General features: G+C 35.0%; 1 protein-coding gene and 1 long non-coding RNA gene across 2 annotated transcripts in view; one reads left to right on the top strand and one right to left on the bottom strand.

The window, feature by feature from the left end:
• Window positions 1-16,163, bottom strand: part of LOC103026697 (adhesion G protein-coupled receptor F5) — a 44,430-nt gene that overhangs the window by 18,441 nt on the left and 9,826 nt on the right. The window contains exons 3-12 of the mRNA XM_049480842.1: window positions 15,395-15,477; window positions 14,677-14,780; window positions 13,531-13,570; window positions 12,806-12,958; window positions 12,515-12,676; window positions 12,287-12,436; window positions 10,562-10,735; window positions 3,683-3,703; window positions 2,318-2,347; window positions 2,193-2,222 (exon numbers count right to left, since the gene is read on the bottom strand). Of these exons, the coding sequence (XP_049336799.1) occupies window positions 2,193-2,222; window positions 2,318-2,347; window positions 3,683-3,703; window positions 10,562-10,735; window positions 12,287-12,436; window positions 12,515-12,676; window positions 12,806-12,958; window positions 13,531-13,570; window positions 14,677-14,780; window positions 15,395-15,407 (877 nt within the window). The 5' untranslated portion in view covers window positions 15,408-15,477. The remainder of the gene's footprint in view (window positions 1-2,192; window positions 2,223-2,317; window positions 2,348-3,682; window positions 3,704-10,561; window positions 10,736-12,286; window positions 12,437-12,514; window positions 12,677-12,805; window positions 12,959-13,530; window positions 13,571-14,676; window positions 14,781-15,394; window positions 15,478-16,163) is intronic.
• Window positions 3,838-8,779, top strand: LOC125802519 (uncharacterized). Its single transcript, XR_007439651.1, has 5 exons — window positions 3,838-4,182; window positions 4,801-4,834; window positions 5,337-5,401; window positions 6,110-6,436; window positions 8,640-8,779. It is a non-coding gene; the product is annotated as an uncharacterized LOC125802519 (long non-coding RNA).

Raw genomic sequence — 16,163 nt, 5'->3', positions numbered from 1 at the left:
GGCGCCTGTTAGACTCCAGAAGGAGAAGGGGTGCCCTGGAGTACCTGGTGGATTGGGAAAGTTATGGACCTGAGGAGAGAAGCTGGGTTACTGCAGCCGACATCCTAGACCCGTTGTTGGTGGAAGAGTTCCACCGGTCTCACCCGTCTCGTCCAGCACCAGGCCATAGGGGTCGTCCGAGGAGGAGGTCTCCTGACCCTGGAAGGGGTAGGCGCTGTAGGTCGGCTGCTACTCGGGCGGCTTCGGTGTGTCGTCCTCATCCTTCGGTCCTTTCGGACTCCTCGGGGGGAGTACTGTCACGTCTCTAGGCTCTCCTTTCACACTCCCGAACTCCATTTCCCATATACCCACTGGCGATGACGTCATCGTCAGCCGCTCACCTTCACCCAATCGCGTTACGCTCCCACGTTCAGACTCTCCTGTGTTCTAAGTTGTTCCGGTTCATAGTAATTCCATGTTTTGTATATATAGGGTTCTGTTAGCATATGTTCTTTGCGAGGTATTGCCGACTCATGTTGCGTACTGAGCGTTTTTCCAAACCTTTTTCTGCCTGCCCTTTTCTTATGACCCTTTTTCCTGTATTACGGATTTTGCCTTTTGTCTTTGCCCTTATCGGATTTGTTGTATTATCGGACTGTCTCTCTGCGGATCTTGGACTGTTTCCTGTACTACGTCTTCTGTTTATACTGTGAGTTCTGTTCAATCTGTTATCTGGCTGTGTTATTCTGTTTACGGCTCTGTAAATAAACCAGTCTTTACCTTTTATTCGGCAAGCGTCACCCCTATCTGTCTGGTGTTTCAATGGGGATAAAATGCAAGTATTTTTTTTTTTTTTTTTACGTTTTTATTGCTCAGTTATGCATGGTAGGTAATTCTTCAGTTGTTTAGGAATGTTCAGGTAATAGTAAGAATTGTGTAGTTTTGCAGGGTGGACAGGTCTTGGGTTTTTAAATCTCACAATTTAAACAAAAGAAAAATAAGGGTAGAATATATGGGTCATTCATAAAATTTTAACTGAACAGCAACCAGTGGTGTTAAAATCATACCTGGAGGTGTGGTTACTGTGAAAAAACAAAGGTTTATTAAGATAAAGCAACAGCAAAAGCATATTTAATGTATTTGAAAGATAACTAGATTTCTCCTATTTCGACTTCTGAAGCAAATGTGTATTTAATGTTGAACAAAATATAATAATACAATACAATTATAAATATAATGCAATTATAAAGAGGTTATATAGAAAAAAAAATTTCTAGGTCAAGTCTTTTGTGTAGGGCCCGTCATCAGTCCAGGCCTTGATACGTCTGGACACTGTACAGACGTATACATTTGAACTATGCACAGACAGTTGTTACATTTGCTTATATTATATAGCTGCTATGTTTTTTTTAATATTTGCATTTTAACCACATATTTTTTTTCCTTAATATAATAGGCTGTAATTAAGTGTCATTTGTGTAATGTATGGCCTTTGAAAGCTGACCACATTTTACTGTATACAAAGAACAACAGGCAACAGCAAGAGCACATTTAATGTATTTCTGGCTTCTAAAACCTAATATGAAAGATAACTAGATTTCTTAGGAAACAGAAATGTGCTGTATTCTAGTATTCAAATATTTGATAATAATGTACAGAACAATAAATAAAGTCGTTAAGCTTGTGCTGGTTTGTACAGTCATATGAAAACGTTTGGGCACCCCTATTAATCTTAATAATTTTTAGTTCTAAATATTTGGGTGTTTGCAACAGCCATTTCAGTTTGATATATCTAATAACTGATGGACTGATTTGAATCTCCTCTGAAGAGTGGCATCATGGGCTTATTAAAACAACTCTCAAATGATCTAAAAACAAAGATTGTTCAACATAGTTGTTCAGAGGAAGGATACAAAAATTTGTCTCAGAGATTTAACCTGTCAGTTTCCACTGTGAGGAACATAGTAAGGAAATGGAAGAGCACAGGGACAGTTCTTGTTAAGTCCAGAAGTGTCATTATTGCTTTATTTTAAAACTGTAACAAATGTATATTTTAAAAACAAACTATGATAAACAGCTACATTTTAAAATATATTTATCACAACACTCTCAAATATTTTGTTGCTGTATAAAAGGGGATTAACATTTGTGTTATGTGTAAATGATTGTATAAAAATGTACTTGAACAGCTATCAGTGGTGTTAAAAACATACCTGCAGTTGTAGGGCTTGGAGTACTGGTTTCTGTGAAATGATTGATTTGAATAAATGAATGATTTCTGTGTAAATGATTGTATGAAAATGTACTTGAACAGCTATCAGTGATGTTAAAACCATACCTGCAGTTGTTGGGCTTGCCGTACTGGTTACTGTGAAAGAAACGTAAGTACTTTAAAACACTGAAACAGTGAGAGCATATTTGATGTATTTCAGGCTTATAAAATCTTAACATTTTGTAATGTAAATACATGAAAGCATTATTATTAGCTTAGCCCTTGTCTATCTTGTTTTTCCTTTATTTGTCCTGTTTTTCTGCCTGTCTTGTTTTGTTTTCTTCCCTATTATGCTCTTTATGCACAGGCCCTGTTATTTTTTTATTATCTTGTCTCAGCCCTAGCCCCGCCCTCTCATCATCTCATGGACTTCCTGTCACATGCACCCCTCGATCGAAATGAACTCTACCCAGCACAAGTACCAACCTTCCAGGCCTGACAGTGGCATCTGTTAGTGGTCCTGTACCAGCGATGCTAGCTGTCTCTGTTCAGGTCTAATGTCTAGTCTACTGTCCAGTCTCCATTCATGTCTAATATCCTGTTCTAATATCTCTGTTCCTTTTCAATGTCCAGTCTATTGTCCAGTCTCCGTTCGTTTCTATTGTCTAGTCTCTGTTCCCGTCCAATGTCCAGTCTACTGTCCAGTAGGGGTGTAATGGTACGTGTATTTTTTATGAATTATCGCGGTACGGTTGGCGCAAACGCACACAGAATACACGAGTACAGGCAGTCTATAGGAGACTTGTGGAACCAATGAACGTAATGCGGAACTAATGGAGTGTTGCACCCGAGAGGGTGCAGCTGTAGCACTGTTGCTATTAGCAACTCGCTTTTGACTAAGCCTGTCCTGAGAAGTTTAGCTCTGACTGGAACAGTGCAGGCTCGAGCACACAAGCATAGAGCATGTGCAGAAACACAGATAATTCGCTCGTACTGTCTCTCTCTCGCTTGCTATCTCTCTCTCTCACTCACGCTGTCTGCTTAAAGGAATAATTAACAATACTTATTCTCACACTATTTAAGACATTATAAATCATTATTTAATTATCAATACATTACTATTTACAACATTCTTAAGCTTTAAAATTTAGTATTAATTAGCGAGACATTAACTAACTATTTAGCATTGATTATTATTGTTGTTGGGACTGTTTTTTGTGACTCTTATTGTAAAGTATTTCCCAATGCCCATTACATATTGTTTCCATTAAAATTCATGGGCTGAGACTGGATTTTTTGATGGTTACTTAGATATTCCTTTGAAAGTGGCCTTATACAAACAATGGAGTGACACAAATACAATTATTAAAAATCTAAATATGCCTCAATATCTCAATCACTTTTTTTACACCTTCAACACAAGGATGCAAGGACAAACATGAATTAGAAATGATTAATACCATGTTCACTTTTTAATGTTATAACATTTACCTGGCTCACAAGAAGAGGCATCTGTAAAGCAAAAAGGATGGAATTAATCAAGAGTTCTGCTTACACATCTCAGACAAAAGGGCTACTTTAATTATGCATTTAAAATGGAAAAAATGTGACTATAAAATTACATCATGTGCTTCCGTCTTCAAGACACTACCCTGATAGCAGACTACTCCGATCCGGATCCGTTTTACCTCCGGCAGATCCGCGCTACAGTCAGGTCTGTTTAGTGGATCTGGTCCGGCTTCACTCCGGGTTCGGGTTATGATTGTGACTCACGTTCAGATCCGTTTTACTGACGGTAAATCCGCATAACAGTCCGTCTCATTTCACGCCTTCCATATGACTTCGGCACGGAGTCAGATACCAGATGTGAGTTCAGTGTCAGTTCAGTGTCGTTTTGCGGATCCGGGCCGCATCGGCGGAGCGGCACAGGAGCGGGAGAAATTCAAACTCAGCGCGAGGACCAACTGACATCTGCTGAATCTGCGCTTCAGGTGAGTTAACTAGCTAACTAGCTATCAGCGTCATTTAATTACATTTATTGCTCATTTTTAATCTTGTATATGCTAAAGTTGATTTATCACGTGTATGTTGGATAATATCAATTGTTTTTTTGTGTATTTAATGTTAATTGTTGTCAATTTGTAGGCAAAATTGACAAAAAGCTTCAGTTAACGATACCAGTTAGTTATGCTTGTATTAGCTAGTATAACTAGCTAAGCTAACCAGGCTAACTAGCTGTAATAAACGCTGTTAACTCATTTTGCTCGAGTAACACACCTTTTTTTTATTAAAATAAACAACTTTAGTTATTCTTAGAACCTTAAATAGTTGTGTTTGGGCTTAATTATAATAAAGCTCGTCAGACGTTTTCCTGCTCCACCTTGTATAGGTTGCTGCAACAGTGATTAATAGTTAGGTTTACAAAACTTATTGCCTCATTTAGTTTAGTTTGTTCATTATTTGCAAATAAGTTTTTGGATAACTCAATCTGGATACATAAAGTCTGATGCAAATCTGATGTATGGTAAGTTAAAGTTCAGCCTTTATTTTAAAAAAGAAAATGCTTAACTTACAATACTGAATGTAATTTTGTTTTGTTTGTTTTTTAGGTGTAATCATTTACCCATCAAATCACCTAACAAGGTAATTAATTCTATTTTCCAGCAGTTCTGTAATTAATTTTGACTTAAAGTCTGTTGATACACGTTTGACTTGATATGTTTGCTCTTAATGTAGCATTTATCCACTTTCTTATTTTAATTGTTTGTTGTGCCACTGCACTAAAAACTTTAAGGGACACTGTAAGATTTTCTTGATTAATTTATATACATTTTTAAAGAAGTAAATTTACAACCATAAAAATTAGTGTTCCACTCCATTGAGCTGTAATATACAGAATAAAAGTCCTCTCATGTCTGATCTGGGCTCCACTGTGTTAAAACAAGGCTATGTAAGTATTTGCGTGCCCTGCTATCAGAACTTTCTCAGCCTCCTTTCAACACCGTGGAGGTCAGATCAGACATGAGAAGAATATTATTCAGTGTATTACACCTCAATGGAGTGAAACAGTGATTTTGAAGTTCAGAATAGCTTTTAAGTTTGTGTTTTGTTTTCTGTCTGCGCTTGCTGCATCTCCCCCTCGCAGGATCAGCCTGGATCCTAACAGTACTTGATGCACTGAGCAGTGACATTATACATAGAGTAGTTAAGGTAAGAAATACATTTCTTTCCTTTTAAAACATTTGTGTTGTTACGTATAATAACAATTACATCAGGCGTTATCAGATCGAGGTTCAAATTATCAAATCAAATTGTTGGCGGGGACCATTTAAAAAATCACTGGATATTGGTGTCCGTGCTAACTCTATACCCTTGAGTAAAGTAACCAAGTACTAATACTTCATTACTTTTCATCCCTTTGCTTTATCTTAAATGATTGCCACCTTTTGAACTAAAATAATTCCTAATCAGTTGTCTATTCCTGACTAGTCAAGTCTTTGTTGACTCCTCCCCTTTGCAATTCCTGTAAATCCTGTATTTCCTTGGGAATTCCATATAAGTGTGTGTATGGTGCAGTAACAACTGGGTTACAGAATGCACAGACTTGGAGTCTGCACACTTGCTAAGACCGTGACCATCACCAGTTGTCTGCAGGAAACCACCTGTAGCATAAAATCAGTGGGCAGTTAGGTGGTACATGGTGGAACTCTGTGGAACTGAGTTGACCTAGAGGCACACATATATACAGTGAGGAAAATGAACACCCTGCGACTTTGCAAGTTCTCTCACTTATAAATCATTGAGGGGTCTGAAATTTTCATCTTTGGTGCATGTCCACCGTGAGAGACATAATAAAAATCCGGAAATCACAATTTATGATTTTTTTAAAATAATTTATTTAATTTACAACTTTCTCAGCAGGATTTGGTATCCGCGAAATGGTTCGAGGTCCTCAGCCCTCGCCTCCCCCAGCACAGAGGAAACTACCAAGGGCGGTACTCTCATTTAAAAGTATCTAAGAGTAATGGCACAATTTCATGTCTTCCAGATGCTTGCATGCTGGTAGTCGGCAAGCGGCTCCCTGGGGCGCATTGCCAAAGCAGGAACCCCGGCACCATCGCCCTCCACGTGGGGATGAGCTTTCGGGAGCGACCGGCCCCGTTCCACAGAGACAGGCTTCTCTCTGTGAACATCGAGGCGGTGCTACGCTGAGACTGACTGTCTCTACCCAGTCACACCAGCCAAGTAGGTTTGTTTGCTGGTATTTCTGCTTGTACTATTTGTATGGCAATTCTTCATAATAGTGTAAATAAAACACGTTATCAAAATAGCTGGAAAATCTGTTTTAACAACTCCATTAGAATTAATACAAACTCGTCTGTCCTTCTGAGTTACAGCAACAACCACATTAAATCGGGGCTGTTAAATATAAGATCGCTGGCACCTAAATCAGTTACTGTAGGTTAAATTATCATTGACAATGCACTCTCTATGAGACATGGGTTAAAACTGATGGATATTTAGCTCTAAATGAGTCCACTCCCCCCAGGTTCTAGCTATTTCATCTACCCATGCAGGACTGGTCAGGGTGGTGGTGTAGTCGTCAGTTATAGGAATAAATCAAAATACAGAGTTTGAAGCTAAGTCATTTGAACTGTTTAACCTTATAGTCACAGGCCCATCTACTGCCACCAAAACCCAACATTCATTCCTGCTGATAACTATGTACCGTCCTCCAGGACCATATGCAAAATTCACTAAGAAATTCAGTATATTTTTTAGCTGCAGTAGCTCTCAACTCTGACAGAGTTATCATTCTTGGTGACTAATATCTATTTTGAAAAGAAACAGGGCCCACTGAGAATAGCATTTAAATCAATTTTGGATGCATTAGCCTTCAATGAGAATGTAATGGGCCCACCTACTGATGTACTGACTCAACTTTTTTTTCATTTGGTGATCGTTTTGGCTATGTTGCAGCCAGGGGAATGCATTTTTGCAGAAAACCTGCTTTTTCATTAAATTTTTGAAATCTAATGTCTTTTACTCTCACGTCATTCATACACTCTGGACGCATTTTGCACTCTCTGGACATGTTCATGGCAAAAATGTTCACACACCTACAAACTGCTCTTAAATCATTATACATCAATATTGTTTTGCTTTTTTTTCATAAATCAGGATTTTAACCATTTAAATAACTGTTAAATGATAATTTTATACAGTAATTACAGTGAGATAAAAAAAATGTGTTTTCAATGGAAGTCAATGGGGCATTTTTGGCCAAGAAGGTGTTCAGAGGGAGTATTTGACACTACATAAAAAAATTCTACCAATGCCCCATACATCTAATATTTATTATATGAGAAATAGTACAACTTTTGTGGGGGTTTTTAATGAATAATTAATCATGAATGTAATTAAACTGTCAATTAAAGGGTTAAAATCCTGGAATGTATTAAATATTTGATCATTTTGATCAGGGCTGGATTTGATTAAGTGATTTATGAAAAAATAGCAAAAAAAAATGTATATGAGTATTTTATTGCTGATTTTGTGCATGTACATTTTTGGCAACAAAGGTGTCCAGAGGGTGCAAAATTTAAATCTGGCACTACGTAAAAAAATAATAATGCAATCAAATCAATTTTGTTGCTAATCTTTTACATGTCCAAGACTCTAATAGTCACCAATGCCTCATTTGTCTGATGTTTGTTTTGTGGAAAATAATTTTTGGGGTTTCTTTTTTTTTTTTTTGCCAAAATACAACAATAGTTAAAATATTTAAACTGTCATTTAAAGGGTTAAAATCCTGAAAATTATTTAATGTTTGGTAGTTTTGGGTAGAACGGAAGTTGATTAAGTGATTTTATGAAAAAAAAAAAGTTTATTTATGTAAAAAAAATAAATATATTGATGTATAATGATTTAAGAGCATTTTTAGGTGCTTGTACATTTTTACCACAAACGTGTCCAGAGGGTGCAAAATTTGAAGGGGGCTTGAGGGTTAACCTGAACATTTATCACCTGGCCGCTTTATTAGCAAAAACACAATTACAACTGCAACAACAAATGCATTTATCAAAAACCGCTGACTTATATTCTATTGTAAATAAAATACAATATAATTTTAAGTACGAGTTAACAAAGTTCTTAGCCTTACAAAGCTTTTGGGAAATGCACCCCAAAGCTATAAGTGCACTTTTTATTTATCTTTCTTTTAATTTTGGGTGCATAATTCCAGTAAAATGGTAATTATTTATTATGTGAAATGGTATAAATGAAAATTAGCTGGCCCCTAATAAATACAGCTGTGACATTTATATATCTTTTAGAAATTTGGTCAAATGAAAAACACTTGTCATTTTAGTACGCTATATTCATTTCTAGCCACTTCTTTTCTGCTGTTTCTGAAATAAAATATTTTCTTATTTTGTCTTTTTTATAGGCTGCACTGTAGTGGTGTTAAGTGTCCAAGAATGCTCTCATCAGTGGAGGCACAGCTGGCTGCAAAAAACGTCTGTGTCTGCATGTTTATATTATGTGAATTAAAAATGGTTTTATTATTAAAATAATTGTATTAATGCCTGTTGATTTATAAATTTTTTAATTGAAATCAAATTTTATTTAAGTAGCTTAATTAAGTATTTCATTTATAACTGATGGTATTTTATTTAATTAGCTTAAGTATTGCATTTATAAGTGATGGTATTTTATTTTAATTAGCTTAAGTATTGCATTTATAAGTGATGGTATTTTATTGAATTAGCTTAATTAATATTGCATTTATAAGTGATGATATTTTGTATAATTAGCTTAATTAAGTATTGCATTTGTAAGTGATGGTATTTTATTTAATTAGCTTAAGTATTGCATTTATAAGTGATGGTATTTTATTGAATTAGCTTAATTAATATTGCATTTATAAGTGATGATATTTTGTATAATTAGCTTAATTAAGTATTGCATTTATAAGTGATGGTATTTTATTTAATTAGCTTAAGTATTGCATTTATAAGTGATGGTATTTTATTGAATTAGCTTAATTAATATTGCATTTATAAGTGATGATATTTTATATAATTAGCTTAATTAATATTGCATTTATAAGTGATATTTTATATAATTAGCTTAATTAAGTATTGCATTTATAAGTGATGGTATTTTATTTAATTAGCTTAATTAAGTATTGCATTTATAACTGATGGTACTTTCATTAATTAGCTTAATTAAGTATTGCATATATAAGTTATGGTATTTTATTTAATTAGCTTAATTAAGTATTGTATTTATAATTATTGTATTTCATTTAGCTAACCTAATTAAGGATTGCATTTACAACTAATGTTTTTTTATTATATTATTTAAATATTGCATTTGTCATTTAATGTACTGTATTAAACTCTTTTAATTTATCAATGTAAAAAAGAAGTCAAATAGCTTAGTGCTCTTTCTTTACTACTTTTATTTTGAAATATGTCATTATAATCATTAATAAGTAGGCTGGGGAACGTGAAAAGGCCGTGGAGGCCGTGGCTTGGCCGTAGCTAATACGGAACTAATCCGGGGCTGATCCAGATCTGGTCCAGATCTGTAACGGACCTGTTCCAGCGAGTGTAACGGTAAGCGGATCCGGCCCATATTGGGTCTAAAGGAACACCTGAAACGCTTGGTCTGGACTGGTGCTGGCCCAGTATCTTTTTGACTCCGTAAAACGGATCCGTGACGGTTTTGGCCCGTTGTGCATCTGGACCCCGGCCCAGAACCGTTTTACGGATCCGGCGCGGAACTTGTGATAGACTCGGCCCGGATCCGGCCAGAATGCTTTTTGCTATCTGGGTATTGCTTAATTATTTCACATTAACATCTAAACACTATGCTCAGTGAAACAGACATGGTCAAAAAAAATACAGCAAGCCCGTAATGTGTAAGTTACTAATGTTACTATTTTTTCTGTACCCTTATCTGGCGGTGTAATGGCACTGTAAGGGCAGTGGGTGGTGCTGATTGGTGACTATAGATGTACATCATAAAAATCTCCTTCCTCTTCTCTTTCTATCTCTCTCTCTCTCCTGCTAATGTGCTTAGTGTTTGGTCATCTCCTCACCAAGTTTTTTTAATATGTTTGCAATTATTTTCTCGTAGACACTATTGTTTGATTTATTGATTAAAATACATTCTATGTTACATTTCCAGCAATGAGTAGCACATTAAATGATGTTTGACTTCTGTTAATAAGAGAAAAAAAGTGATGTTTTCATTTAGTATTTAATACTAAGCTGGTTTTGTGGTTGAATCTCGTTTAAAATAAAATAAATAAATAGGCAAGCTAAAAACAGTCTTTAGGTAATAACCACAGTCTTTACATACTTGTAAGTTCTGTCCTTGGCTGGCAGAACTGTCCATCTTTTGGAAAACCGTTGATGCATCCACAGGTGGCATTGGTGATGTTATCACAGTACCCATAGCTGAAACATGTGTCGCACGGCCAGGAATACTGATCCCCACACTTACACTGGTATCCACCACTATTTAATTGGCACTCTGTGAAATGATACAACATAATATCAAAGTGAGTTAATAAGCGTCATGATTAAAAATATTTATTTGTACAGAATATTTCCAAGAAAAAGTATTTTTTTAGGGTTCTTTTCCAGCTGTATGAATATTTTAGAAAAAAAGTATTAAGCACAGACAGAGCCTCCGGTTCGGTTTTCTGTTAAAATATTTTTGCTTCTTAATGAAATAAATAAAGTCTGAAAACTTTCTAGACAGACAGGGGAGAAAACATTAACATTAACATTTAGAAAGCTAAATTAGACTACTTTTTGAAGCTTGTTCAAACCCAGTCAAGTTTTGTAAGACTGTTCATTAAGTGCATAATAATCCTTAAACTATTGCCTCATGAGGCAACTGAATAAACAGTGATGTGTATGACTTTTAACACGCTGCTGCTGTCGTTACCTATTTAACTGAATGTCTGTAAAATCCTCTCTAAATATTACTGGGTGTAAAGATACTGTTAACCATAATGTCCGCTTAACCCTGCACCTCTTCCCTTTGTGTGAATAACAACAGGAGAGAATAAATCTGATCATTTTATTAAACTTGCTATCCCAATCATTCCTGAGCATGTGGATCATTCCAGAGTGTCTGGAAAATAGATAATGTAACCCCATTGCATTAAGGTGGGTATCTGATTTAAACAGATATCAGCCAATTTATTAAGCATTCATTGCTTACAAAAATATTACAACTAACTATATTGATTAACTACAGTCATTCCTCCAATTAAACTCTATATTGAGTGTACAGTGGGCTTGTTTTCAGAAAAAAACATAAAACCACTAAAGCTACTACATTGGTTTTAGATGATCTTATTGCTCTGAGGTGATTGTAGGATCATAACCCAGCCGCACCGCACAGCACCCACACCTGCCCCCCTTAAAACACTGTGAGGTGAGGGGTGAGCGTGGCATAGCAGAAGAAATAAAATAATTTTGATTCCAATTAGACACACAAACTACAGGATTATATCTTTGCTTTCACTTTTAGGGGGGCTGGGACTCATTTTAGGGGTGCTTGATCATTGCTATGAAGGGCTAGCTACTTCCATGTTATTGCTCCTGATAGAAAGATGCAATATGCAGCTCTTTGCTGACTTTGCTGCTATAGATTTGAATATACACCTTCTACTGCTAAGAAAATAACACAGTGTCAGCTTTGACAACAGTGCCATTAAATGGCTTTAAAACTACCTACTACTATTTTCAGTCTCTGTCACTTTTATCGCATTCTCAGTGACTGAATGCAACATGCATCTGTTGCTTTTAAAATGCATATCTGTACACTTATACACATTTAGACAAGTACTTTTACTGGTGCTATGAGTGCTTTTTATTATTTAAATTTTGAACATCTAAAAATCTTTAATATGTACAAAACTTTGTGGCACAATAGATAAGAAATTTAATGAATATGGTTTAGAATCTGAGAGAAAGGAACAAGAAGATAAAAATGAAAGTTTACTCAAAGTTCGTTATGCAGCTTACTTTTAAAGGACAGATACAAGAAATGTGACCAAACACAGCTTACCTGTTGTTAAATCCACTTTTGAAACTTCCATTATTGTAGAAAGTGGGTATGGGGCATAGACTGAATTATGAAGATAGCTTTTATACAAATTAATCAATGTGGCATCTGCGTTCACATCAATCCGAATTGTGAAGGTAAAGGTGGGAAGTTCTGTGAAAAAAAGAGCATGAATGAGCATAATTTTTTTCAGGTCACTGTCATTGCAACTGTTACTGCAATTTATCTTACCGCTTCTTGGAATGCACATCTGTCTTGTTGGCTTGGCACTGATACAGTCACAAGCTCCAGCATATAGGTAATTACACGCAGGGTATGTCAAACAGATGTTGTTTGCCCAAACATACTGATTTTGACATATACACTGTTGTCCAGTTTGAGTCTGATGACACACTATCGGAGAAAGGCACATCTTTAAAGAACTGAACAGGATTAAATTAAGGCTTTCAGCAAAAAAGACAAAAAGGAAACACTTGCACTTTTTTATTAATTCCATAAGTAAATAGAAAATCTTTGGCTCACCTGCTGTAATGTTTATATCAATGATATCTGTGGAGTTCTGTAGTGATATTGGGACAGTCATTTGGTTGATTAATCCTTTAATGTAATCTTGTGAAAAGGACAGTGGTACCGTCAACTCTGCCACTGCAACATACTGTACAGGGCTAGCCCCGACTGGGAAAAATAAAAGGATTTTGATTAAGGTCAAAAATCTGTAAAACTGGAGAACAAATGTAATAAAATATTAAACATAATCTGTTAAATAAACCAACTTTATTAAAGTTGTAACACATCTGACAGTTTCTGCATATATTTGCAAATATACAGTATTATATATTAGGTTAAATCGATGTTTTTAAAACTAAAACAATACATTTTGGAATTCACTTCTGGGATATGCTGTTTATTTTTGCATGAATTGCATTAATTGCATAAATCACTAAAATAAAATAAAAAGTTTTATTACCAAGTTTCTAAAACTATGTTAACTTTTATTATTATTATAGCTTTTTCTTAGTTTAAGCTATTTTCATGCCTTTAAAGTTGTGGGATACCATTTGCTGCCACAGTAACCATAGGGTAAGATAAAATAAAACTAGCTGAATGCATTTGCCCATTTTAAACGATAGACCATGATTGTACATTGCTCACATTTTTAATAAAACATATTTTGAAAAAATACTAACACATTCACAATGATGCCATAATTTGGGTCATATACAGCATATTGTTCTATTCTTACTTACCAGATTTTCTTAACCGGTTCAGTTTCTTCGTGTAACTATTCTGTAAATTTAATAAATGTTAGAATTTAATATCAATGACATTGCTTTCTTTCTTGTGAACTTATTTTGAACATTGTTGGGATTTACACTTATTACACAAGTGATCAAAGAGTAAAGCTAAAGGAGCGTACAACATAAATTATAATATATAGGCACTCTTCCAAATGTAACTGAGAAAATATTGTTAATGCAATGGTTTTAATGTGGGCTTCCATTCACAAATACAAACAAGCTAATTAGAACTGTGGGAACAACAATATACAGATTCACTTCCTAGCAGTCTTACTAGCAGTCCTTCAATTCATTCTAACTGACAGTGTCAGTAACCTACTGACACAAATATAATCTTCCACATTCTTCACACTGATGTCCTTTGCTCTTTATGTCAGCAAAATGTGTTTATGTCCTCTCTGTGGTACTGTACTATGTCTAATTGAATAGTTGATAGAATGTAAGATCAGTGGTCATTGGGTTTCCCTGTTAGCCTGCCCTCCGGAGCACCTTCACCCTACTGCTGAACAAAAAACCCTCACCAGCATGTCCCAGCCATCCCACCCCAGACTTTTGACTCCATACATATTCATGTCAGCATGACTGTTGTAGGTTTGCACTAAAATAACTAAAAAAAAAAAAACCCTAACAATAATCATTACTTTTTAGTATTTTATACCTGAGGATTTCTGTCTAAATAGACATGGTTGGTGGGTTTTAGTTTGACTTCTCATTTTTTCTTAGGTAGTATAATTGCTAAGGTGTTGGTACGCAGTTGCTGTGGTATCCCAGTTGATAAAATTGCACATAACACCTTAGATGTTAAAATAAAAGTATAATACACTGTAAAAAGACTATCAGTCATGCTGCATTTCTGTATAACTGTAGACAACCCTGAAAAAGCTGAGTTCAGGGAGGTAGCATTAAGGCCTCGACCCCTAACCTTCTCCACTAAACCCACCAGGCCTAGGCCCAAGAAACATATTCAAATTACATACATACATAAAGTATATATACCATATATTGTTGCTCACAACATTATATAATTTGTTGGCATCAGACAGCTCAGGAAAGTTCAGGAAATCTTTCGTTAAATTAAAGAGTAAAAAAAAATACCTCCTCAGTGACATTTGAAGTATGTTCTTCATGCTTGTCCTCCATAAGTATGAGCAGGATGAAGAAGACAGTAGCAAGTACCAGCAGATATTTGAATTTCCCCCCTGCAAGTCATAACATAATCCAAGAAACCTGTATTATTAATTTGACTGATAATTTGAATTGATAAAAATGTATAATAATTATAGTATATTAAAACATATCTCTATATCTCTCTTTACATATATAGATGTATAGTACTTAGTTTGGAGAAGCTGCTTCATGGTGAAATGCCATGCAATCCTTAAAATGCTGAATAGGAAAATACTTCAAGAGCAGTATAGCCCTTTTAAATAATTTAATTATTGCGAAATTAAATTTAAAAATGCTTTATTTGTTAATTGAAGAATCAAGGGAATTGTGATTGATAAACAGTCATTTTTTTTGCCTTGCCATTTTGATGCCTTGAATATAAAACATTAAGGTGTTAAATATAGGCCTTGATTACTACAGGGTTTACTTTGTTCTACAAAAAATTAGACCAAATGTAAACAGCCACTCTGCTGCATGAGGTATTTACATTACATTACATTTAGCAGACACTTTTATCCAAAGTGACTTATAAATATTGATGTACATTAGTAATAGAGGACATAGAAGTTCAAGGCAAAAACATTTTAAGGCAGGGCCTAAAGGAGGCCAAAGGAAAATAGTTGCTCTTTATTCACTTATATCTTACATTGAAAAGCCATGCTGCGTTCACTTCAGCAGTTTCAGATGGATACATACATTTCTGTGCACATTTCAGTGCTCCAGTCAAACCTGTAAAACAGCAGCACACATTTTTGTATTGATAAACTTCATGATAAATCACATTCTCCAGGAAACATGGCATGGTAAATTGAGTATACTGAGCATGTTTTAAAGACTATAACAGAGACAAGAGAGACAAAGCAGAATTTACATGGCAAAACTACTAATGTACTTCTTATTCAGTGTGCTTTCTGTTCTTTAAGCAAATCATTTACATGATTTCCAGATTTAGTTGGTTTAGTTTAGCTGCACAGGCCAGTCTGTGATTATGATGCAACAGAAATAAATAACTTGTTCAATAGGGTGTTCACAGATGATTGTAGGTATGTTCCAGTTTTAAATCTGATTTAAAAAATGTATTTAATCACTAATTCCACATAATATGACAAAATATAAACAACAGCACTCACATAAGTCCAGGCACCTTTTTCAGTATTGATACCAACTTTAAACTGAATCAGATAAATTCTTTTTTTTTTTTTGTATTATGGGCACATGACTGTTTTTTTATGACAACAATTATATATGTTGTATCAGGTCAGATTTAGTTCTATGGAACATAAACCATTTAATTAAAGCACTTGAATTGTTAAATGGTTTTTAAAAATCTGTAGAAGATTAGATACACCTTTAAAAGAAGCTAGTTTTATCTCCAGCACTAATCCAGCACACCTACATTCTGTAATAATGTGAAC

The sequence above is a fragment of the Astyanax mexicanus genome, chromosome 1 (assembly GCF_023375975.1).
Source record: "Astyanax mexicanus isolate ESR-SI-001 chromosome 1, AstMex3_surface, whole genome shotgun sequence".
NCBI classification, from domain to species: domain Eukaryota; kingdom Metazoa; phylum Chordata; class Actinopteri; order Characiformes; family Acestrorhamphidae; genus Astyanax; species Astyanax mexicanus.
Note: the sequence above shows the minus strand (reverse complement) of the source record. Positions and strands in the feature narration are given on the sequence as shown.